Raw genomic sequence first — 23,818 nt, 5'->3', positions numbered from 1 at the left:
CTCCTCGGAAGGCCTAGTGGCAGGGCACGGTCAGGCATTCCTTACCATGCCAGTCCTAAGTAAGTACTTCAAGCCTGTAAAAGCCAAAGTCTGTAAGAAGTTAAATACATGAAATACATACATAGAGTTCTTCAAATTGCCTCTGAATTTCACTGTCCATTTCAGCAGCAAGAAAGTTTGGATCCCGAATAGGAAATGCTTCAACAAACAACAAGGCAGCATTCGATCGAACTTCAGAGTTTCTGGCCTACAACACAAGAGTACTTCAGAATCCCAAACACATAACATACAGTATTCACAGACAATACTTCTATTATCCCAAAGTATTTATTTACAAACTAAAAACAAACCTTTTAGTTGACCACACTTCTATTAAGACCTTTCTTAAATTAAGGTGAGCAGTGAAATGTCAGTAGACATTAAAAGATCCTCTTCCTCACCTCAGAGCCTACCTTGTGGCACTAGGAAATGGTCACCATCGTGCCCCGTGACCCCACAGCTAAGTGTGCACATTCATCAGGACATGCCATTTGTGAAGAGTGTCTGCCTGCTGTCCAACCACCAGCATGAGGACATGAGGACCTGGATGGACTAGCCCAGCTTGGCAGGCTCCTGGCGCCACAATTCATTTTAGGGCCTGTCACTTCCCCAGCATGGTTACTTTAAAATAATTGTGCAATAGTTACCCCTAAAATAATAGAGACTTCAAATTAAATGGACCCCAAAAATGCTTTTAATAAAATAAAACACTTTGTTCTAAAATTTCATAAAGCAATCAGACTGCAGTCTGATTTCTACTGCTTTATTACAATTTTAACATACAGCATGCTAAATTCAAAAGCATCACTACATTCTAAATATGGATAAACTATGTAAATGTATACCTTTAATCCTCTCCAAAGGATGGGTTTATATAACCTATAAAGCATCTCTTCCACTCCCTGCCGAATTTTTTTTTGATGGTGAAAGTAACTCAGTATCTGTGGACCAAGAAAAAGCAAGAAAGGCAATGATATATATTCTCCTTAAAGAAAAAAAACAAAAGCATCAGAAGATATCAAGCAAGTGAGTTCGCTTGGAATTTGATTTCACGTAGTCATGAAGAATGGCACCATGTCCATCTGCACAGAACTTTAATACCTTGTTTCTCAGGTTAAGGGCGTACTCTCAGACACCCACAGTCGTAACATTCTAACAATGGAAACTGGAAAGCAATGAACAGTGATTCACGGGAGACTTAGGGCCAAAATAAAGCCCAGAGCTTTTGTGATGTAACACGGTTTCAGTCTCCACTATGTTAACAGTAGCCACATCATCTCAAAAAATAGTCATTTAAACCTCTAACCTTCAAGGTAAAACAGGAACACTCCATTCAAGATCATGAATCGTTCTAACTCTAAAGTGCTCTCTTCCGCAGATCACCAGTGATGACTCACGGCACAAACTAACTGAGGTATCAAGTTTCTTCCAAAACTTCAGAACACTCAGAAGGCACGAGCTGGTGCTTTGGTACGACAGCTCACGCTGCGATCTGCACACCTGCACCCCATTCTGAGCTGCCTGGGGCTGAATGCTGGCTCCACTTCCAATACAACAGGTTGTATTGGAACAGCCAATACATTAAGTTTCTATTAAGTTTACCATAAGAGAATGGCAATTTAGGAATTATTTTTCCTGTAAATTATTTAGGAGTTTTCATTGACAGTGATAAATGACCTCAGCTTATAGTTTGCTTTTCATCATAACCAACCTCAGTGCTTAAGAAAATAAAAAGATATATTTGTTATATTTGTTATTTGAAAGGCAGAGATTACAGAAAGAGGGAAAAACAGAGAGGTCGTCCATCTTCACGCCCCAAATAACTACATCTGCCAGAGCTGAGCCAGTCTGAAGCCAGGATGCAGGAGCCAGGAGCATCTTCTGGGTTTCCCATGTAGGTGCACGAACCCAACCGCTTGGCCCATCCTCAGCTGTTTACCCAGGCACACTGGCAGCCGGGATGAGAATTGGGGCACTATGGGATAGCAGCACCACAGCCACTGGTCCCTCAATGTGTATTAATGGCATAAACACTTCATAGAAAGTTTTCTAAAGCTTTGAAAAATGATTTGTAAAACCATAAAATCAACTCTTGAAGAATACAACTCGGGCCAGTGCAGTGGTTAAATGCTTAATCCTCCACCTGCAAGTGCAGACACTCCATAAGGGCGCCAATTCGCGTCCTGGCTGCTCCACTTCCCACCCAGCACCCTCCTTGTGGCCTGGGAAAGCAGTGGAGGATAAGCCAAGTCCTGAGGACCCTGCACCCACATGGGAGACTCAGAAGAAGCTCAAGGTTCCTGGCTTTGAATCCATTCAGCTTCAGCTTTTGTGGCCATTTAGGGAATGAATCAGCAGATGGAAGATCTTTTTGTCTCTCCTTCTCTCTGTAAATCTGCCTTTCCAACAAAAATAAGCAAATCTTTAAAAAAAAATACAACTCAGTTATTTTTTATCTACTCAGAGTTGTGTGTATACTCATTACTAATTCTAGAACGTTTCCTTCAACAATATGGGTATTACTACTTTTTAAAAAAGATTTATTCATTTTTATTGGAACAGATATACAAAGAGATATACAAACAGATACACAAAGAGGAGAGTAAGAGAGGAAGATCTTCCATCCAATGATTCACTCCCCAAGCAAACGCAACGACTGGAGCCGAGCTAATCCAAAGCCAGGAGCCAGGAGCTTCCTCCAGGTTTCCCACACGGTTGCAGGGGCCTAAGGCTTTGGGCCATCCTCGACTGCTTTCCCAGGCCACAAGCAGCGAGCTGGATGGGAAGTGGGGCTGCTGGGATTAGAACCGGCGCGTATATGGGATCCCAGTGCATTCAAGGCAAGGACTTTAACGCTATCGTGCCGTGCCCATGGGTATTATTACTTTCACAGAGTCTGAAATACTTCATGAAGCTTCTTGAAACATATTAATAACTTATCAAATAGATTTGACATTTATCAAACAAAAGATCTGAGGAGGAAGCAATAAGGTGAGTAATCACTGAGGAATACAATTCCTTAGGATAAGCATTCGGCCTAGCGATACAAGCACTGGATAGAATGTCCGTGTCCCACCTAGAAATGGTTAGGTTCACTCTTCGGCATCAGTTCCTTGCCCACATGGACCCTAGGAGGCAGCAGCTCAAGTGACTGAGCACCTGCCACTCATGGGGGAGACCAGGACTGAGTCTCTAACTGTGGCCCAGCTCAGTCCTGGCTGTTGCAGCCATTTAGGGAGTGAACCAGTGGATGAAAGCGGTCTTTCTCTGTTCCTCAAATAAAATAATAACAACTATATCAGCAAAACCTTCAAATGCAGTCAGATTTTACCTGAACAGTGAAGTCAAAAAATAAAAAGTGAAATTTACCATTTTCCTTTTAGTTTTTTTTGCCATTTTCCCCATAAATTTACTAAGCAGTAATAGTTATTCTTACAACATTACTCAAAATAACATAGCAGAAAATAAGATATTGAAAAACGTCATTTGGTATCAAAAATGAAGCAACTATGCCAAATTTTCCATGTAGTTTAACAGGATCTATTTTTTCTTATTTCTAAATGGAATTTGAACACCAAATCATGTATGTGAAATAATGACCCAACTGCCCTAAGATTTAATAAAGCTACAATGGGATTGTGGGTGGAAGATTTAATAAATTCAAGAATACATTTATCCTACATTTTTCAAAATCACAATTACTCTATGTGGAATTCTATGCAAGTTGATTCCAGAATTTTCCCAAGTGTACATTTCTTCGCTTGCAATTTTTACATATCCAAAGACAGAAAAATACAGACACACCATTGTAGGATGCCAAAATCCCATCTTAAAAAACATACTGACTCATGGGGCAAAACGCTGCAGGCTGTATGTGCTACCTAACAGAAGAAGATGGAAGATGCCTACAAGAAGCAATTCTCCAATACATAAAGAACAACGTGCACCAGCCACGGTGGGGGAGATGCATATGAAAGGCCACGCGGCTATATGGGAATCCAGTGTATGAGCAGTCCGGGAGAGGTGAAGGAGAGGTGGAACCGTCCCCAAACGCCTCTTCCCCAGAAGAAAGACCAGAAGCCCAAAAGAAGGCAAGCACAAGAGGCAGGTTGTTGAGAGCTATCAAACATTTCCTATGAAGACTTTCCTGATAATGATAATAAACTTACTGACACAATAACAAACATATCTATATCTATGTATAGATATATATACATATATATATATCTATATAGAGAGAAACGGTTATTTCAAAGGCAGTTACAGTCAAAGGTAGATCCATCCTCCATCATTTCCCAGATGCCTACAGCAGCCAGGACTGGGTCAGGTAGGAACCAGGAACCCAAAGCTTCATCTAGGTCTCCCATGTGGGTGGCAGAACCCCAAACATTCCAGCCACCTTCCACTGCTTCCCCTGATGCATTAATAAAGATCTCGATAAAAGTGGAGCAGCCAGAACCCAAAGCAGCAGAAACCTAAACCGAAACTTCTATGGGATGCTGGTGCTTTAAAAAAAAAAAAAAAAAGAAGGCAGCAGTGGCTTAGCTCACTGTGGCACAATGCTAGCAGGTCCCAAAATCACCATTTTAAGTCCCATGTAAGCTCAGTGGTCTAGATAAATCTCTAGGTTCTTCACCATTAGGTAACATAAACCAAGTCATCTATAATATTAGAAAAATGCCTTCTTATCCAAAATTAATAATTAGTCATGAGTTCTTACATACTATAGCTAACAGTAATTCTACCAGAGAGAAATAAGGACATATTCTTTCTTCAGTTAGCTTCTTGACACATGCTTGCTAAAACTCAGCAAGCAAACAAGGCTTCCCATGGATCAGGCTGCTGTGCCAAAGCATCTGCTTAATTGAACCAAGCACACCCAGCTGACCTGCCAGGACCACCAGGATCAATCAAACACCAATCAGTGCCAAGATGACAATGTTGACAGAGTCTTGTTTAATCAAACCATTTACAAATAATAAAATTCATTATCTTTTAAAAACAGAATATCCTATTAAGAAAAACCATCAAAACATGTATTCCATCTGGTTTCCAAAACAGCAAACCAGGATTTTAACATACATAAGCCATTATATCACACAATTTCAAGGGCCAGCTTTGTGGCACAGCAAGTGAAACTGTTGCATGCAATACTGTCAGCTATCTGAGGGCAGGCTCTAGTCCCAGTTGCTCTACTTTCACTGAGCTCTCTGCTAACATACATGAGACAGCATCAGATGACCCAAGTGCTCGAGTCCCTGCCACCTTGTGGGACACCAGGATGGATGTTCAAGCTCCTACTTTTGGCCTTTGGCCTGGCCAAAGGTTATTACAGCCATCTGGGGAACTAGCCACTGCCTGCAATACCAGTACTGCATATCAGTGCCAGTCCATGTCTCAACAAGGCAGCAGACGATGGCCCAAGTGCTCATGTCCCAACAGCCAATGGTAGCGACCTGGATGAAGCACCTTGGCTCTTGATTTCAGCCTGGCCCACTCCTGGCTGTTGCAGTCATCTAGGGAGTGAAACAATAGATGGAAAATGGAAAATCTGGGGCCCAGTCCGGTGGCCTACCGGCTAAAAGTCCTCGCCTTGAACGCACGAGGATCCCATATAGGCGCCGGTTCTAATCCCAGCGGCCCCGCTTCCCATCCAGCTCCCTGCTTGTGGTCTAGGAAAGCAGTTGAAGAAGGCCCAATGCCCTGGGACCCTGCACCCACATGGGAGATCTGGAAGAAGCTCCTGGCTCCTGGCTTCAGATTAGCTCAGCTCCGGCTGTTGTGGTCACCTGGGGAGTGAATCATCAGATGGAAGATCTTCCTCTCTGACTCTCCTCTTCTCTGTATATCTGACTTTGCAATAAAAATAAATCTTTAAAAATAAAAATGTTTCTCTTTTTCCAAGCTCTGACTTTCAAATAGATAAATCTTAAGAATAATCTAAAGAGAAAAACAATGAGACATCATTTCAAACACAATTTAACAACCCATTTTGGTTAAAGGTGTGTTGCTCACCTCTCGTACTGTGGAGTGCACTGGAGACTTCCTGGGAAGGTGGACCCCGTGGAACATGAAGTCCTGGATGCAATCATTCTCAATGGCCTGAAACAACAAGTACAATGTAGAGAACCTGCTGTGTGTACCTGAGTCCACACACCAGGCAATGTTACAATGTACAAGGACCTGAAGCTTCACCTTTGTATTTCATGAGGAAAAAAAAATCTAGAACCTTTCATCAGAGTTCTTTTGCTTTTTTTTTTAAAGATTTATTTATTTTTACTGGAAAGGCAGATTTCCAGAGAGGAGAGACAGAAAAGATCTTCCGTCAGATGAGTTACTCCCCAAACAGCCTCAATGGCCAGAGCTGAGCCAATCTCAACAAGGAGCCAGAAACTTCTTCTGGGTCTCCCATGTGGATGCAGGATCCCAAGGACCTGGGTCATCCCCCAGTGCTTTCCCAGGCCACAAGCAGGGGCTGGATGGGAAGTGGAGCAGCTGGGACATACAAAGACCCATATGCGATGTCAGCACTTGCAGGTTAAAGATCAGTCAGTTGAACCATCATGCCGGGCCCACTTTCATCCATCTTTAAGAGTGACTGAGAGATCTGTTTTCCATCTGCTGGTTAGCTCTCCACCTGCACCCAAGAGCCTAGAACTCCATCTGGGTTTCCCTTGCGGGTAGCAGGGACCTGAGCACATGAGCCGTCATCTGCCATCCTTTTTATGCACTATTAGGGATGCCTGTGCCTAAAGGTGGAAGATTAGCATGCTGAACCATAGTGCCAGCCCCTCTTATCTGCTGCAAGTACCCACATGGGAGGCCACTACTCATGGGTGGGAAGATTAGCCAACTGAGCCATCGCACCAGCCCTCACAAGAGCTTTCTTAATTTAAAGCTATATATCTTAGAATGCTCATCTGTGCCCCATGGCAAGGGAAGCCCCCCACTCAAGGGCAGTTCAAACCACAGAGCTCAGACCCCAGCAGGTCCTAAGTTGCAGCAGTCCCTCTTCTGAGTCATCACTGGCCTAGGCAACTTTCAGAGGCCTGGGTCTATTCAGAACAAAAATGAAACTACCTCTGGAGTGGAAGCTGGTATTTCAAACTCAGAGAAATAAGATCTTTCTGGACTATTTTGAATCAGGGTAAAAAGAGACGGGAGTAAAAACATATTAGCTCAGTGCAAACAAAGCCTTAGGGAGAGGCCACTGAGGAAGGCCAAGCCTCCAAGGGCAGCCAGAACCATTTGCTATGTTACTGAAACAAGCGTGCTCATTACCAGTACTGATATTATACCATCTACTCAAATAATTATTTTTAATTACAAACCTCCCTTTAAAAAATACTATCAGAGAAAGGGGAACAAAACAGTTCAGAATATTCCTTCCTAAGAACAAGTTTTATGGGGCTGGTGTGATGGCGTGGCTAGTTAGTCTGCAGTATGGGATGCCCACATTTCATTTCAGAGTACCTGACCAACCAGCATCCCACCAGTGCACAAGGAAGGCAGATAATGGCTCACATGCGCAGGTCCCCTGCTACCTGCAAGGGAAACCCAGATGGAGTTCTAGGCTCTTGGGTGCAGGTGGAGAGCTAACCAGCAGATGGAAAACAGATCTCTTGGTCACTCTTAAGATGGATGAAAGTGGGCCCGGCATGATGGTTCAACTGACTGATCTTTAACCTGCAAGTGCTGGCAACTATATGAGCACAGATTTGTATTGTGGCTGTTCCAATTCCTATCCAGCCCCTGCTTGTGGCGTGAGAATATAAGGGAGGATGGCCTAAAGCCTGGGGATCCACATGGGAGACCCAGAAGCAATTCCTGGTTTTGGATCAGCTCAACTCCAATCTTTGCAGCCATTTGGGGAATGAACCAAGGGATGGAAAATCTTTATGTCTCTCCTCTAGAATGTGCCTTTCCAAAAAAATTTAAAAATAAGTAAAATAAAAGTTGTCAGCCTAACTTTGTTTCTTGGAAGCAGAAATCAACGATAAATCCTGAGACGGAAGGAGCTGACAAACACCAGTAACACAGGCTCTGCCCACAGGGACCTCTCATTCCCCCCCAAGGGATGACTGTGCTCCAAAGAAGAAACAAAAGCAGGCTGGAAAACACTCACCAAGCCCCTTTCAGACTCGGAATAAAAGATGCATTTGAGAAAAACATAAAGAATAGCAGACAAACGTACTTTTATTTTTGTCCAAAGGGATCTTTAGGTATTTATTTGGGACTGTGAACACAGCCATGCATTCCTAACATAATCATTAAAGGTTAGCCTAATTCAAAGTATTACTCTCCAAATCCAGCAAAAATAGAATGCAAGCCAAAACTTCAATATTTATTTATTTTATTTGGAAGTCAGAAATATACGAAGGAAGAGAGACAGAGAAACATCTTCCTTTTGCTGGTATCCTCCCCAAATTGTTGCCATGGTTGAGAGCTGTGCCTGTGCTAAGGCGGGAGCCAGGAGCTTCTTCTAGGTCTCCCACAAGGATCTCAGCACTTGTGCCATCCTTTGCTGTTTCCCCAGGCCATTAGCAGGCAGCTGGATCAGAAGTGGAACAGCTAAGACACAAACCAGCTGCACAGATGACATGCATCAGGCAGGGGATTAGGCTGCAGCATCACTGTTCCCACCTTCCAAAATCCAACCAAAAATTTCTAATAGCCACACAGAAAAAGGCAAAAAGATGGGCCCAGTGCGGCAGCCTAGCACCTAAAGTCCTCACCTTGCATGTGCTTGCATCCCACATGGGTGCTGGTTTGTGTCCTGGCTATCATACTTCCCATCCAGCTCCTATCTGTGGCCTGGGAAAACAGTAGAGGACGGCCCAAAGCCTTAGGACCATGGACCCACACGAGAGACCCAGAAGAAGCTCCTGGCTTCGGATCAGCTCTGTTACAGCCATTTGGGGAGTGAGTCAGTGGACAGATCTTTTTCTCTGTAAATCCGCCTTTCCAATAAATATAAACACATCAAGGGGGAAAAAAAGAGAGAGAGAGAGTAAAGGGACCAGGGTGTGGCATAGCTCATTAAGCCACTTCCTGGAGTGTTGGTATCCCATCGAAATCTCCTAATTCAGAAAGGGGGCTACCTCCTGGCTTCAGCCTGGCCCAGCTCCAGGAAGCTATAGCCCTTCAGGGAGTGGATCAGCAGATGGAGGAACTCTCTTGCTCGCTCTCTCGCCCTTTCCCTAACTCTGTCCTCCAAATAAATAATTTAAAAAAGAAAAAGAAAAAACAGATAAACCTATTTAAATACCATTTAGATCAATATATCCAAGACACTATCACTTCAACCTATAATCAGTTTCTGGTAAGTGAACTGTCTTCCCCCAAACTGCCCATGCCAATGAGTGACACGTCCCTCAAAGACTGTGCTTTGGTACATGATTAGCACAAATGACAGCCAGAACTATGAATTTCAATCACAGAGATTTTCATTTTTGGCTTTAATACTTCCTTGACTACTTATTTTGTAACCAGAATACAATAAAGCATTAGTATTTTTAAAAAATGAGAATACCTCCAATATTTTCCCTGAAGCCTTTCTCCAAGCTCTGAAGTAAATTTCTGCAATGTGTACCATCAAAGATCTATAAAAAAAAGAGAATATTTTAATGGAATTATTAAAAAATTCCTAATTGCAACATGCTTTATTTGTCAGTGAAGAAGAAACTGTTAAGACGCAATGTAATAAAAAAAAAATAAAATGAAATTAAAAAAAGACGAGGGATTTCCAAATTAGCTGCAAAAAAAGCAAACATCTGGAGATGAGAAAGCAAAGTAACTACATTTCTTCCACTTTTAGTCATAGCCTCTCCAGAACTTTCCATTATTTTCTCTGAAACTTGAGGTCAAGCAGATTCTTAAGTCAGGAGCTTTAAAAAGGCATGGGTTTGTAGGCACCTGCACTCCATGCTACAGTGCTGCTTTGGGTCCTGGCCACTCTGTTCATGTACCCGGTGGCAGCAAACAATGGCCCAGATGCTTGGGCTCCTGCCACACCTGTGGACAGCCTGACTTCCGGTTCCTCGTTTCTGCCTGGACCAGCCTGTATGTTGTATGTAAGGGGTAGAGTGACATGGTGGATAATATATATCTCTTTCTACTATATAAAAAATGTTTGGTACAAATACATTTTGATTTGGAGTTATTTTAGATTTTCTAGGCTACTAAGTCTTCAAATACAGGAAACTCCTTAATATACCAGAATCAACAAGAATCATGAAAGTTTAGAATTTTGCTAGTTCAACCAGGACTAGAATGCTCCACTCTGGCACCTCTAGAGATCCTTACACGACAGGGCTGTTTCTAATAGCATGCAAGTTAGTCCATTTACAGCCAAAATATTACCAAAAACACTGGTGATATAGATTTTATTAAGAGGGAGGTTACAATTTAACTGGCAAATATGACTATATAAAGATCTAACAGAAATTTAAAAATCTAACTTCAATGGTCAGTACTGAAAAACAAAATCACTATAAGAAAAAAAAACTAATGATACAATAGCATGTAAAATAAATAAGACAATTTCTAAAGCTTCCTACACAATAATACAAGCAAGGATACACATAAAAAATTCATAAGAATGAATTAAGATTGGCTTGGCATAAAACTTTCCAAAAATGTGAAAAATGCTTGAAAAAAAAGTGCATGGATTTTGAAGTTGCATTTCTGCCTCAAAATGAACCGGCAGTTTTGGAGCAGGCATTTGGCCTTGAGGTCAAGATGCCAGTTCAGGGGCTCGAGCTCCACACTCAGTGCCAGGATATATGTGCCAGCTCCACTCCTGACTCCAGCTTTCTGCTGATGCAAACCCCAGGAGATAGCCCACGACGTCACCGGTAATTGGGAGACTTGGACTGAGCTCCAGCTTCCACCTCCAGCCTGATCCAGTCCAAATAATCACAGACATTAGGAAGCATGTACTAGCAAACAGCACAGCAGGAATACAGGCTGGTACAGCCACTATGGAAGTTGGTATAGAGAACACTCAAGCAGGCAACTGAAAATTCAGCTACCATATGACCTAGCTATTCCACTTTGGGAATACATTCAAAGAGCCTAATACATAAGAAAGCAACACGCATCAATGTATTCACAATTGCAGAAACTTGGAAATAATCTAGATGCCCACTGACAGAAGACTGGATAAAGAAACTGTGGCTTATGTATTCTATGGAGTACTACTCAGCTATTAAAAAGAATGGGCCTGGCGGTGTGGTGTAGCAGCTAAAGTCCTCCCCTTGAACGCCCTGGGACCCCATATGGGCGCCGGTTCTAATCCCAGCAGCCCCGCTTCCCATCCAGCTCCCTGCTTGTGGCCTGGGAAAGCAGTCAAGGATGACCCAAAGCTTTGGGACTCTGCACCCACATGGGATACCTGCAAGAAGCTCCTGGCTTCTGATCGGCTCAGCTCTAGCCACTGTGGCCACTTGGAGTGAACCAGAGAACAGAATATCGCTGCGTATCTCCTTCTCTCTATATATCTGCCTTTCCAATAAAAATTTAAAAATAGATAAATAGATAAATCTTAAAAAAAATGAAAGGAAGAGTCCATTTGTAGTTTATTTTCATTTTTTATCAACTTTTTAAAATGTTGATTTATTTGAAAGGTTTAGCAACAGTCCTTCCAGCTGCTGCATTGCTCCTTAACGCTGGTGACAGCTGAGGCTAGCCAGAACCAGGAGCCTGGAATGGCCTGTGCCTACTGCTGCCCAGGCACAGACAGGAAAGTGCATCAGAAGTAAGCAGGCACTCCTCGGGGCACCTAGACATGGGAGGTGGGCATCCTAGGCTGCAGTTTAACCTGCCGTATCTGTGACCTTTCTGCAGTACTCTCACACAACCTTCCAACAATCAAGTCAAAACCACATTAACAAGGTACAAAATTTTTAATTACCTCTAATACTTACTTCTGTAATCCCTGCAACTGGTTTTTAATGGTCTCATGGATCATTTTAACAAATTTCACATTCCAGTTGAAGAGAGAACTAAGAAATCGTCGTCCCTATAAATAAAAAAACAGTAATAAGATATAATTTTTAGATTGCAAACAAACAAAAAATTCCCAGTAACAATCAGTCTGGTGGGGATTCAATACTGTGAAGGCTAGCCATTTCTGAAAACAATAACTTAGAACACGTGCACTCTCTGAGGTCAGGCAGCATGTACCCGGAGCGCCTCTGTCCTGGGAGCTTTGGGAGAGAGACACTGCTTCAAAATATTTGTGCAAAATAGAAATGAAACACATTTTAAAATAAAACAACTTAGAGGGGCTCAGGCAATAGCTCAATTGGCTACTCCACCACTTGCAAGTGTCAGATCCCAAACTGGTGCCGATTCATAGCCTGGATGCCCCACTTCCCATCCAGCTCCCTACTTGTAGCCTGGGAACACAGTAGAGGATGGTCCTGCATCAGGGTGGGAGACCTAGAAGAAGCTCCTGGCTTCAGATAAGCTCATGTCCAGCACTGGGGCCGTTTGAGGAGTGCCAGGGCATGGCAGATCTCTCTAAGTCTCCTCTCTCTGTAAATCATACTAATACAAACAAACAAATCTAAAAAAATTGTTTTGAAATTCAGGGATAGTTTTTTCATAGTATCAATTGTTCATGAATTCTTTGAAGACCCCTCATTTATAAGTTTCAATATATATTATGGGCCCAGCGCAGTGGCCTAGCAGCTAAAGTCCTTGCCTTGCACGTGCCAGGATCCTATGCAGGCGCCATTTCTAATTTCAGCAGCCCTGCTTCCCATCTAGCTCCCTGCTTCTTGCCTGAGAAAGCAGTCAAAGATGGCCCAAAGCGTTGGGACCCTGCACCTGTGTGTGAGACCTGGAGGAAGCTCCTGGCTCCTGGCTTCGGATTGGCTCAGCTCTGGCTGTTGCGGTCACTTGGGGAGTGAACGATTGGACAGATGATCTTCCTCTCTGTATATCTGACTTCCCAATAAAAATTAAGAAATCTTAAAAAAAATATTTTACACCAAAATCATCTTTTAAACCCTACTTCCAATGAACATCTGAAGTGGATATCTGTGGATAAGCTGTGCCTGCCAAGCAAAAACTTTCAAATATGCTGGCACTTCAATCTGTTCTCAGTCCTCTTCCTTCTACTTCAGAGGCAGCGATGACTCCGTCCAGGCCCTCGGAGACAGACCTGCAAGGCTCACACCAAAGCTAAGGCTCCAGACGGCTGCTCGGCTTTCCCATCAGGGACACAAAGTTCACGCCCAGCAAAGCAAAAGGAAGGGTGCTCATACAACAGAACCATGCAAGCCATGCTGTAATCTTTAATCCTCTAGTAGCAATGCTAATGAACATTCAACTCACTTGAATCATACTTTACATAAAGAAATACACTCAAAATACGCTTATCACACTGATTATATAATAAATTAATGAGCTATTTTACATTATTTTTTCCCACACCAAGTCTTTGTATTCATCTAAAATTTATGTTAAAGTCACATCTCAGTTGGGATGGACTATCTCTCAGGTGATCACCAAGCACGTGTGGGTGTGGGCCAGGGATGGCAGTCACGCCAGGCCAGAAGCCTCCGTTAATTTCCTGGAGGGGTGGGAAAAATAAAGGGGTCACTACGTGATGATGGTTTTGAGTCAATGCCACTTACAGTGGGATGAGGTCAAAGGGCCAGCTCTCCTCCACAGGGAAGTGCTTTCTCACCCTGACTTCTCATCATCCTTAATTTAAAATGCAGTATGCCCCCCTCGGGTCACACCGACCACCTGCTACTACCCGTGTATATGACACAGTAAACAAGTCCTTGTAAGTGCTCACTTCACTACCCTTTGGCACCAAGTGATGTGCGATAAATAGCTCCTGATCGCTGACTCTTACTAAAGCACTGACTAACCCACAAAGCACCCACATGAAGTTAAGAAAAACATCGATTAAAAAGTAGCTAACAGACCAAATAATAAAAGCCCATTTACCTCTTCTTTCTTGATATAATTAGTATTTATGAAGCACTCAAGCAGCATATCTTTAATTTCACTACTTTCCTCCAAATCATAATCAAAGCAATATAAAGCTTGATGAATACGCCAAAGCCGACATATGTCTGCACCCTAGGAGTGACAGAAAAGTGTTATATGTATAGTAAGACTGTATTTTAAATTAAGTAAATCTTATGTCATAAATAAAGTTCAAACACTAGAAAATTGTGACATAAAAAAGCAGATTTTAAAATCCACAAATACCACTTGCTGTTCTAGAGAATATTTTTTCAAAATACTCAGAAAAGTAGTCAGATGCCCGCAAGCACTCTTAAATAGAACTCACAGAAGTGATGAAGAATGTGGGGGTGGGGGAAGGGGTAGAGGTGCTGACAAGGAATTAAACCCGAGTATGTAAGAAAATTAACAACCGAAAAATATCCAATTTTGAAAATGAGCAAATTACCTGAACAGACATTTCTCAAAAGAAAATACACAAAACACCAAGCAGATGAATGAATGCTTAACCTCACCCTCATCAAGGAAACGCAAATCCAATCTACCCTGAGATACCATCCTACTCCAGTGACAATAACTATTATCAAAAAGGGAAAAAAAATGCCAGTGAGAAAAGAGATAGCAGACAGGACAAAGGGATGGGATCTAAGGAATAAATTGCTGGTGCAGATACACAACCATTCTGGGAAACAATATGGAAATGCCTCCAAAACACTAGAAACAAAGTTGGCATTTAAATAACCAGCAATCATGTAACTGGGTGGATACATATACACCAAAGGACACAAAAATGTTCCAGAAACATTTGCCCTTGCACATTTATTGCAGTGGTATTCACAAAGGCCAAGACGTGGATCCAGACCAGCCCAGCTGTTGCTCCCACTTGGGCAGTGAACCAGCGGATAGAAGCTCTCTCCTTTTCTCTATGTAACTCTGCCTTTCAAATTAAATATATGTTTAAAAAGGAAAAACTCCAGACACAAAAAGTTTCTATCACTCCTCTGGCCAGCAAGGAAACTTACACAGCGGCAATCAGAATTTTTCTGTCCTAAAGTTAGCTGTTACTGAAGAGGGCCTACTGACACAGATATTCATGGGAGTATAAACAGGCAAAGGGTTTATTTCCAAATTCTTTTGTCTTTTTGAATTTTTTAAAATATTTATTTATGTTGGATAGTCAGATAGTCAGAGAAAAGGAGAGACAGACAGGAAGATCTTCTTTCTGTTGATTCATTCCCCAAGTGGCCCAATGGCCAGAGCTGAACCAATCCAAAGTCAGGAGCCAGGAGCTTCTTCCAGGTCTCCCATGTGGGTGTAGGGTCCCAAGGTTTTGGGCCATCCTTGACTGCTTTCCCAGGCCATAAGCAGGGAGCTGGATGGAAAGTGGAGCAGCTGGGACATGAACCAGCACCCATATGGGAACCTGGCATGTTCAAGGAGAGGACTTTAACTGCTAAGCTACCACATTAGGCCATCTTTTTTAATTCTTTCAAATTCATACCCACAGTGACCCACTAGATCTGCCCTACGGACAAACAGATATTGGTGGGTGGTGGAATGAGTATCAAAAATAAACTTTTAAAACATCAATGTCCCCCTTGGACACTGAGATTGTGGGCCAGTTTATTGTTATTTGCCCAACTAACATTCTGAAATGAATACATGCATGTTTTTCTAGATTTTTGAGCTGTACACAAAAGCTCAACATACGCGAAACAGTCCAAGTTACATTCATCCACCAAACTTCTTCCTCAGCTTAGCAGCAACTGCCTCAGAACCGCATGGCAATAAGAAACAATCCCAGGAACGATCCCTCATGCAGCCTGTATCACCACCCAAGGCTTTCCTTGTCCACCCTGCCCATCCCTCACGTGGTGTGTCACATGGCCACTCTATCTCTGTGGCTCAGTCCTTCTTCCCTGACAGAAGTGGCCAGGGATACAACAGGGATACAAACTCAGAATCTGAGAGTTGGCCCTGTCTGCTCCCCTGCTTGCTTCTCTTACAGACAATTCAGACAAGAAACAGACGGAGACAGAGCAGCCAGTTTGTGATCCTGAAGTATCCAAAATGAAGACAGAAACCACACCCTAAGCAAAACAGACAAGTCTGGCATTAGACCTGTAATACAGAAGGCCAGGAGCATGGCAGAGGTCAAGTGGCTTCCTGTGCTGACAGTATCCCACATTAGCCCAAGTTCAAATCTCGGCTGCTCCATGACCTATCCAGCTGCCTGATGATGTGCCTGCTAGGAAGCAGCAATGGCTCAACTGTTTAAACCCGTGTTCACATGGGACATGGATCGAGTCGGGCTGGACCAGCCCTGGCCACAGCAGCCATTTGGGGAATGAAGAGCTTTTTTCCACTTCGTCTCTCTCTCTCTCTCTCTCTCTCTTGCTGTAACTCTGCCTTCCAAATAAATAACTACAATGTGGATCCTCTCCATTCACCTTTGACCTCTAAACATTATAGCTTCTTGAAACATTCTCTTGGGACTGCAGTTGTATCACGGGGAATAATGTTGCTGCCTACAAAGCTGACACTGGATCAAGATCTGGCTGTTGCACTTACAATCCACTTCCTGCTAACCGCCTAGGAAAAACAGCAGAGGACGGCCCAAGTATCTGGGATCCTGTTACCCAGTTAACCACGTGGAAGCCCCCGCTCATCACTGGCTGTTATGGCCAGAGTCAGGGGTTGGGGGGCAAAGAAGCACTCCCTCTCTCTGTAACTGTCTCAAATAAGTAAATAAATCTTCAAAGAAAAAAAAAAAATCCTTCAACTTGCGACACTACAATAGTTAGGTCACGGACAGTCAAACACAACCCTTTTCTAGCGAAGAATCTACGTAAGAAGCTGACATACTCTCTTGGTCTCGAGGCTCTTCCTCAGCAGCATGATGAAAGCAGTCTTGCCCATGTCCTCCTTGGCAGGGAGGCCTTTCTCCCACCATCTGACACACAAATCCTGGATGGAATTCTGTAGTTTTCGCTCAGATTCGGGTAATGCATATAAAACACCTGAAAACAAAGCAGTCATGAAGTTTATAAAGCAAATCCTTAATTAGTTCAGATTCAAGAGCTGAGAGTATTCTGACTTTGTATAAAGATTTGCTAAGCAAGCACTAATTTACATTTAACCTGCCAAAGATTATAAAATCTTAATTGATATAAAGAGGACAGATTTCATTCATTCCACAGACAGTTCCAAGATAATCACTTTCTTCACCTCCCCTTGCCCCTCATCCTTCCTTTCCCCTCATCAGTTTTTGCAAAGATGTAATGTTATAGCCCACTCCTCATTCACAGGCTTAACTCACCACTAACCATAATATTAAACAAATAAAAAGTACAAAGACTACAGTGCCACAGGAGTATAAACTACACACAACAATCATATCACAGAATGTCCATTTCATTCTATACATTATTGGTATTCTATACTAACTGCCATATAAAAAACATACTTGTCTTTTTGAGACTACTTGCCAAAGACTTATGTTATTTATTTACAAAACTCGAATAATGTTAATTAAGAATGTGTTTCACTCCTGTTATAAAAACAGGCCAGACACGGGGCTGGTGTTACTGTGTAGTAGGTTAAGTTAAGTGGCTAACTGCAACACCAGATTACATGTCTGCTGGCTCAAGACCTGGCTACTTCCCTTTTGATCCAGCTCCCTGTTAACGTGCTTGAGGAAGCAATACCCCTGCATCCACCTGGGAGACCTGGAAGAAGCTTCTGGCTTTGATCTAACTGAACCCTGGCTGTTGCAGCCAAATGAACAATGAACCATTGAACAGAAGATTTCTCTCTCCCTCTCTATTAACTCTTCCAAATGTAACAATAATAATAATAACAGTAACAATAAAAAGAGCTATCAGAACTAAGAATTATAGAAATGGGAGCCTCAGAGAGACCATGTTTGATTGATACAAATTCTGGAGAGGCAGGTGCCGAGGCTACTCAAACATAAGTGCAATGAGCCAGGTCAGGTCTACCTGACAAATCGATCACAAACATCCCTCAATGAGCAGGCCTCCGGTTTTAGCTTAGAATACAAAGATTGCAGTGTCTTTCTAACAGAAAACAATTAAAGTAACACTGACAATAGATGCGCAATTATAACCTATAACTAAATGCCATTACATAATGTAGCTTAACGAGGAAGTTGATAGCAAATCTTAGCACTAACCATTTTATCAATTATCTGAAGACTGCGAAAATGAACTGACAGTAACATCCACAAAGCATCTGGGAGCCACTGCCACACTGACTAGGAGTGACTTGTTAATAAGATGCTGTGTAGAGACTCAAGTATTCAGAATAAAACATACGAAGTACATACACAAACCCAGCCTGATTAAAGATGTGTCACGTGACCTTAACTATACTCACTGCCGTGATGAGGGCACTTGGGATCACTCCTTGATAAGTTGTTATTTAATATGAACTTCATCATTTATACCTATAACTTTACATAAATATTTTATAACCAGACCTTATCATTAATTCACATTATTAGAACTCCTAAAATAATAACCAGTCTGACAGTTCAGTTAAAATCTGACCAAAAGCACCATGAGTCAAACCTCAGTAAATACCGTGGCGTCAACATCACATTTATCACATCAGCAAAGGAAAACTCTCAATTTCACAAATTACTGGTTGACACTATCAGACAACAGTCACAAGCTGAGAAATTGTTGTAATCAGGTTTGCCTTTAAACAAGTTCTTGTAAGTCAAATGAGAGTTTACTGAAAAGTCTGTCAACAACAATTACTATACATCCGTACCACGGGTGACAGTGACATGGAGCCCAGAGTAATCACTCGGGCAGTCACGGCATGCCCCTTTTCTGACAGAAGTAACATTTGATTGCTAAACTATGTCTTCGTGCCGCTTCTAACACCAACAATGCCCATAAAAACAAGGAGCTTCCATTCACAAAGTTTGATTTCACTGCCCCACTTCCAAATAGGCCACTTCCAACAAAGTCAGCTTACCATTTAATATGATAGCACATTCCAGCAAGGCTTCAAAATTCTCACTCTCGTTTATTACAGATACAGAGACGAGAATCACAGACGTAATTGCGTGCATTATTTCTATATTTTTTTTCTACAAATGAAAATTAAAACGTGAATGAATTAAGGTCATCAAATTAAGTTCAATTTTTAAAGGAAATGTAAAACTTATTAAATCTAAAATTAAATCATATTGCAGTTTATTCTAAGAAGTGAATCAGAACTGAACACAAGAGGCAGGCATCCCACCTAGCAGTTAAGACACTGTTGGATGCCTAGACACCTTATCAGAGTGCCTGGGTTCCTGCAGGCTCTGCTTCCAAAACCAGACTCCTCCTTCATTTGCACTCTGGGACGCAGCAAAGGAGCACTCAAGTACTTGGGTCCTTGCCACCTGTCTCAGAGCCTGGACTGAGTTTCTGGTTCCCGGCTCCAGCCTAAGCCCGAGCCCGAGCCTGCCCCAGCACCAATCCTAGCCATGGCAAGTATCTAGAAAATGAACCACCAGGTGGAATCTCTCTCAACTTTTTTTTTTTTTTAAAAAAACTTGTTTGAAAGGTAGAATTACACAGAGGGAAAGACAAAGAGAGATCTAGATATTCCATCTGCTGGCTCCATTCCCAAATGGACTCAATACCCAGGGATATGCCAGGCCAAAGGCAGGGATTCAGATCTGGAGAGTCTTCCAGCTGTCCCATGTGGGGCACGGTCCTAAGTACTTGGGCCATCTTGTGCTGCTTTCCCATGCACGCGAGCATGGATCTGGAATGTAGGAGGGCCAGGTAATGAATCAGCAGCCACAGAGGATGCCAGCTTCACAGGCAGAGGCATGACTTGCTATGCCACAATGCTGGTTCCAAATATAAAACAAATGTTTTACGCTGAATACAAGTCACCTGTCCTAAAAGAACAAAGGGAACAGTAATACTGAATTCCCATTAACCATTGCTGTTAGCAATACCAGCACTAAAAAGTGGGTAAAATCAGAATAAATCAACTTAGCTTCTTCAATTCTCCTGAACTTCAAAAAAAAACTTTCTTAGCTTAAAATTCAATTATACATAATATAAACAACTACTTTTTAACAGAGAGAGCAGAGTTCTTATTTTTGTAGAAATCATACCATTTTTGAGCTATGCTCAGTTTCCATATCATCTTCACCCTGGACTTGCACTTCCTGCCACCCCTCCACTGGGCTTTCTAACAACATACTGGTCAACAAATTCTTCAGTCTATCCCATAATTCTTCTTTCTGCTTTCTTGATAATTCCTCCAATAATTCATTGAGGCTGAAAGGATCCGAGGCCTGTTTCTGTAAAAGAAATAGCAAATGTCACATTTCAAATAAATTTTTAAAATTTAGTTGTATCCTTTTCAAATGGCTTCAGTGCTAATGGCTCCAAGTTTCATGTATTTTCAAAATCTGTTGCTAGAAGGGAAAATGTGCAGAGATGATCAAAGTAGCAAGTTCTTTCTCTAGTCTTCCCTAGTACTCTAATCTTGGGAGTTTGAAAAGTCATCCACTTAACAAAACTCTCCCTAAAATTAATCCAAAGAAGCACCACCTCAAGACACAAAAGAGTTTAATAACAGCAACAGTAAGAAAAATAAGGCAGCCAAGTAGGCTGATTTCACTTTCAGTTTCTGGTGCCAAACCCCATAAGAACCCTCAACATCACTAGCTGGTCTGCCCCAGTCATTATTCTCTCCCCTTAGCCAAATTAAACCTTTTCTAATCTCTCCAACTTCCCTCTAAATTCGCTTCCTCCTTTCACAGCAAACTAGAGACCATTATCAAAACACTAGGATCTAACTTAAGAAATGGTCTGAACAAGGTGGGTGCTTAGTTTAGTGGTTATGTTTTCAGAAAGGCCATGACACTGCTGGCATGGTAACACAGTAGGTAAAGCTCCCTGGGTGCCAGTTTCGGTCCTGGCTCCCTGAGGACTCTGGCTCTCTGCTAACGGCCTGGAAAGGCAGTGGAAGCTGAGCCCCACACAAGTGGAAGACCCATCTGAAGCTCCTGGCCCTACACTGGGCAGGGGTCAGCACATGGAACGCCCACCTCTCCTTCTAACTCAGCCTTTCCCATAAGTAACTGAAAGGATTCTCTGAAAAAAAGTGTATTTCATTTGGGAGAAGTGATGATCTCACATCAGCTGCTATACACATTCACACGCAAAAGCTAAGTAGTAGAGCTAAAACCTAAAACTTACATCAAGCTGAACAAATTGTAAAAACTCTCCAACCAGCTCCTTAGATACGGCTTGCACAAAATTCTCTCGTTTTTCCATGATGGATGAAACTGTTTCAATGGCATTTATCTTGAAACCCTGGTAGAAAACAATCATATTGGAACTTAATTTGCAAATATACCTTTCTCTACAATACTTAATTTACTGTTAAAAACATTCAACAACTGCAAGAAATTCCTGCACCATCTAGACAGTTTCTAACAATATTCTGACATAAAAACAAGTTAAAAATATCTGAAAGACAATTTACTGTCATTATCAACATAACAGCAATGACGTGTTTTCACCAACAGGTAGTGATGACACAAGAGGGAACCCAATGGCCCCACAAGCTCACCTTCTCCCCCTTCTAGCAAGATAAAGCAGACCGACTCCAGGCAACCACAGAGCAGGCTGACCCCAAATTCTGAAGACTCCCCTTCGACAGCACCATTCTCCTCCAGCACCAAAACCTCACTCTTAGAGTGGCTTGTTATTCCAAGCAAGAACCAGAACAGCCCTGCGGTCTCCAGGGGGCTCGTTAGACTGCAGGAAGCCAGCCCAGCCCAGGCCCGGCCCTCCACGCCCCTGCAGAGTAATGAGAGCCCAGGGGAACGGAAGCACCCTCGTTGCCCCAGCAAACCCCAGGCTGCATTGCACCATCTGAGGCTAAAGGAAAAACATCAACACGACAGTGAGTGAGATAACCGCAGATGATGGAACACAAGTGCCACAGAGGCCCTTTGCTTTCCAAATAAAGCAACGTTGCCTGCACCATCATTGTTCCTGGTGGCAAGGACAGGGCCAGGGAGTCATTGCACATAGGCTAGGGAGTAGAACAGCTCAACATCTGCCCGGGTCAAACGCCTGAACAACGAACTGCAACTTTCCATGAATCAAAACAAAACAACAACAACAACAAAAGGCCAGAACCAAGTCAGGAAGACAAGGGAGCTCCCAGGGAGCTGTCACAAGCCTGGGCATCCTGCACGTCGGGTCTCTGGCCAAGTGCATCCCCCCCAACCCCAGGTCCAGGGCGCCCAGGGCCGACCAGGCTGCAGCTCTGCTGTGCCAACGGCGGGGACGGGCGGCTTCCACTCCCTCGGCTCGGCTGCTCAAGGGGACGACCCTCGAGGTCCGCTTTGACTCGTGTCAAAGCCCTCGCCCAGCCAAGCCACAACGTCCCTCGTCTCATCGTCCAGTCATCCCGTTTCCGGGCAAGAATTTCTTCACCACTCAAGTCTGATGCGGAATTTTTAAAAAAAAAGAGAACCCTGTTGTCTTAAGAGCTGCCGCATTCCCTACCCGTCCCCGCGCCTCCGAGCCCCCCTCGCCACACAGGCGGTCCCGGAGAAGGTTCTCTCGGCTCGGAGAGAGCGGTCCTCGCGGACACCCGCCCCGGGGGGTCAGGCGTGGAAGGTTCTCTCAGGCCAGCTGCCCCCGCTCCTCAAGGCAGTCATTCCCCGGGCTCAGGGAACCCTCCCGACGGCCAGCCTCTCTCCCCGAGCGGCGGATGGCTCACGCCTCAGCCGACCTCGCCCCTGTCAGAGTCGCCGGCCGCCCAGCGCACGGCCCCGCGGCTGACGCAGACGCCGACCCCTCTCGGCGGTACCTGTCCGCGGGCGCCCAGCGCTGTCCGGTCGCCCACAGCCAGCCCTTTCCGGCGGCGAAGCCCCGAGCTCACCGAGGACCTGGGACGCCGCCGTTTCCCGCGCTCGGAATAGATTCAAACACACCCGCCCGCGCCCGCGACGCAGCCCGCCCTCCCGTGCGTCATCAAGCGGCGTCTCGCGAGAGCTGGCACGGCGCCTCGGCGCTCCGCCCCCGCCGCTCTCCCTGCCCCGCCCTCGCCGCGCTGTCTGCCCCGCCCCTGGGGCGTGGCCACGGGCTGCCCGGTGTGACGCGAGCCGCGAGGCGCGCACGCGCGAAGGCACCGCGCCCCTGTCGTCCGGCCCATAGGGCGTGGTGCGAGTTCTAGAAGCCGGTGGAGGAGCAGGGGGCGTCAAGGAAGCGGCCTGGGCGGGTTCCCGCCGTCCGAACCCGCGCATGTTTTTCCTGGAGAACTAAGAGGAGTGGAAAAATGTCTGTCACTCGACCCCTTGGTCGTTTTTAGCTACAGACTGAAGCCATACTGACCTGTCAGCAACCATTTAAAATTTTCGTCAGCTAAGAAGTCACTGGACTTTCCCCTGTTTTTCTCCAAAGAAATAGTATAACTAAAATTAAGAACTTTCAAGCAGCTTTCAAGAAACCACTTGACTTTGACGACTTTTTTTTTTTTGGGCCGGTCACTTGGAATCGTTCACTTTCTCAGTGCTTAGGAAGTTTATTAAGAAAAGTTGACGTTTGTGGTACGTGTTTGAAGGCATTTTTGCAATACTTTAATAAAGCTTTTATCAGTGGATTTCATTTCTTTTTCGAACCTTCCATATGGAAACAGATAGCTGTACGGAAAATGTCTTTAAAGACTACAATAGGACCATGCCGGTGCTGTGGGACTCTCCTAGCTGCCTGCGGGTTCCCAGTTG

At 43.8% G+C, this 23,818-nt stretch overlaps 1 protein-coding gene across 3 annotated transcripts in view; it reads right to left on the bottom strand.

The window, feature by feature from the left end:
• The window catches only part of NCAPG2 (non-SMC condensin II complex subunit G2), a 62,806-nt gene extending 39,828 nt beyond the window's left edge, over positions 1 to 22,978 (bottom strand). Inside the window, exons 1-11 of one of the 3 annotated variants that reach the window (XM_040984362.1) lie at positions 22,903 to 22,978; positions 21,273 to 21,389; positions 20,180 to 20,368; positions 19,036 to 19,150; positions 16,894 to 17,048; positions 14,008 to 14,142; positions 11,967 to 12,061; positions 9,572 to 9,641; positions 6,055 to 6,141; positions 885 to 980; positions 122 to 247 (exon numbers count right to left, since the gene is read on the bottom strand). In XM_040984362.1, coding sequence (XP_040840296.1) covers positions 122 to 247; positions 885 to 980; positions 6,055 to 6,141; positions 9,572 to 9,641; positions 11,967 to 12,061; positions 14,008 to 14,142; positions 16,894 to 17,048; positions 19,036 to 19,150; positions 20,180 to 20,368; positions 21,273 to 21,350 — 1,146 coding nt within the window. In that variant the 5' untranslated portion in view covers positions 21,351 to 21,389; positions 22,903 to 22,978. Of the gene's footprint in view, positions 1 to 121; positions 248 to 884; positions 981 to 6,054; positions 6,142 to 9,571; positions 9,642 to 11,966; positions 12,062 to 14,007; positions 14,143 to 16,893; positions 17,049 to 19,035; positions 19,151 to 20,179; positions 20,369 to 21,272; positions 21,498 to 21,648; positions 22,030 to 22,902 lie in introns of those variants that run through there. The other 2 variants (XM_040984361.1, XM_040984360.1) reach the window with 2 other exon arrangements.
• Between the last annotated feature and the right edge of the window lie 840 nt (positions 22,979 to 23,818).

The sequence above is a fragment of the Ochotona curzoniae genome, unplaced genomic scaffold (genome assembly GCF_017591425.1).
Source record: "Ochotona curzoniae isolate NIBS_2020 unplaced genomic scaffold, NIBS_Ocur_1.0 contig_4105, whole genome shotgun sequence".
NCBI lineage: Eukaryota > Metazoa > Chordata > Mammalia > Lagomorpha > Ochotonidae > Ochotona > Ochotona curzoniae.
This window is presented reverse-complemented; position numbering and strand designations above follow the sequence as displayed.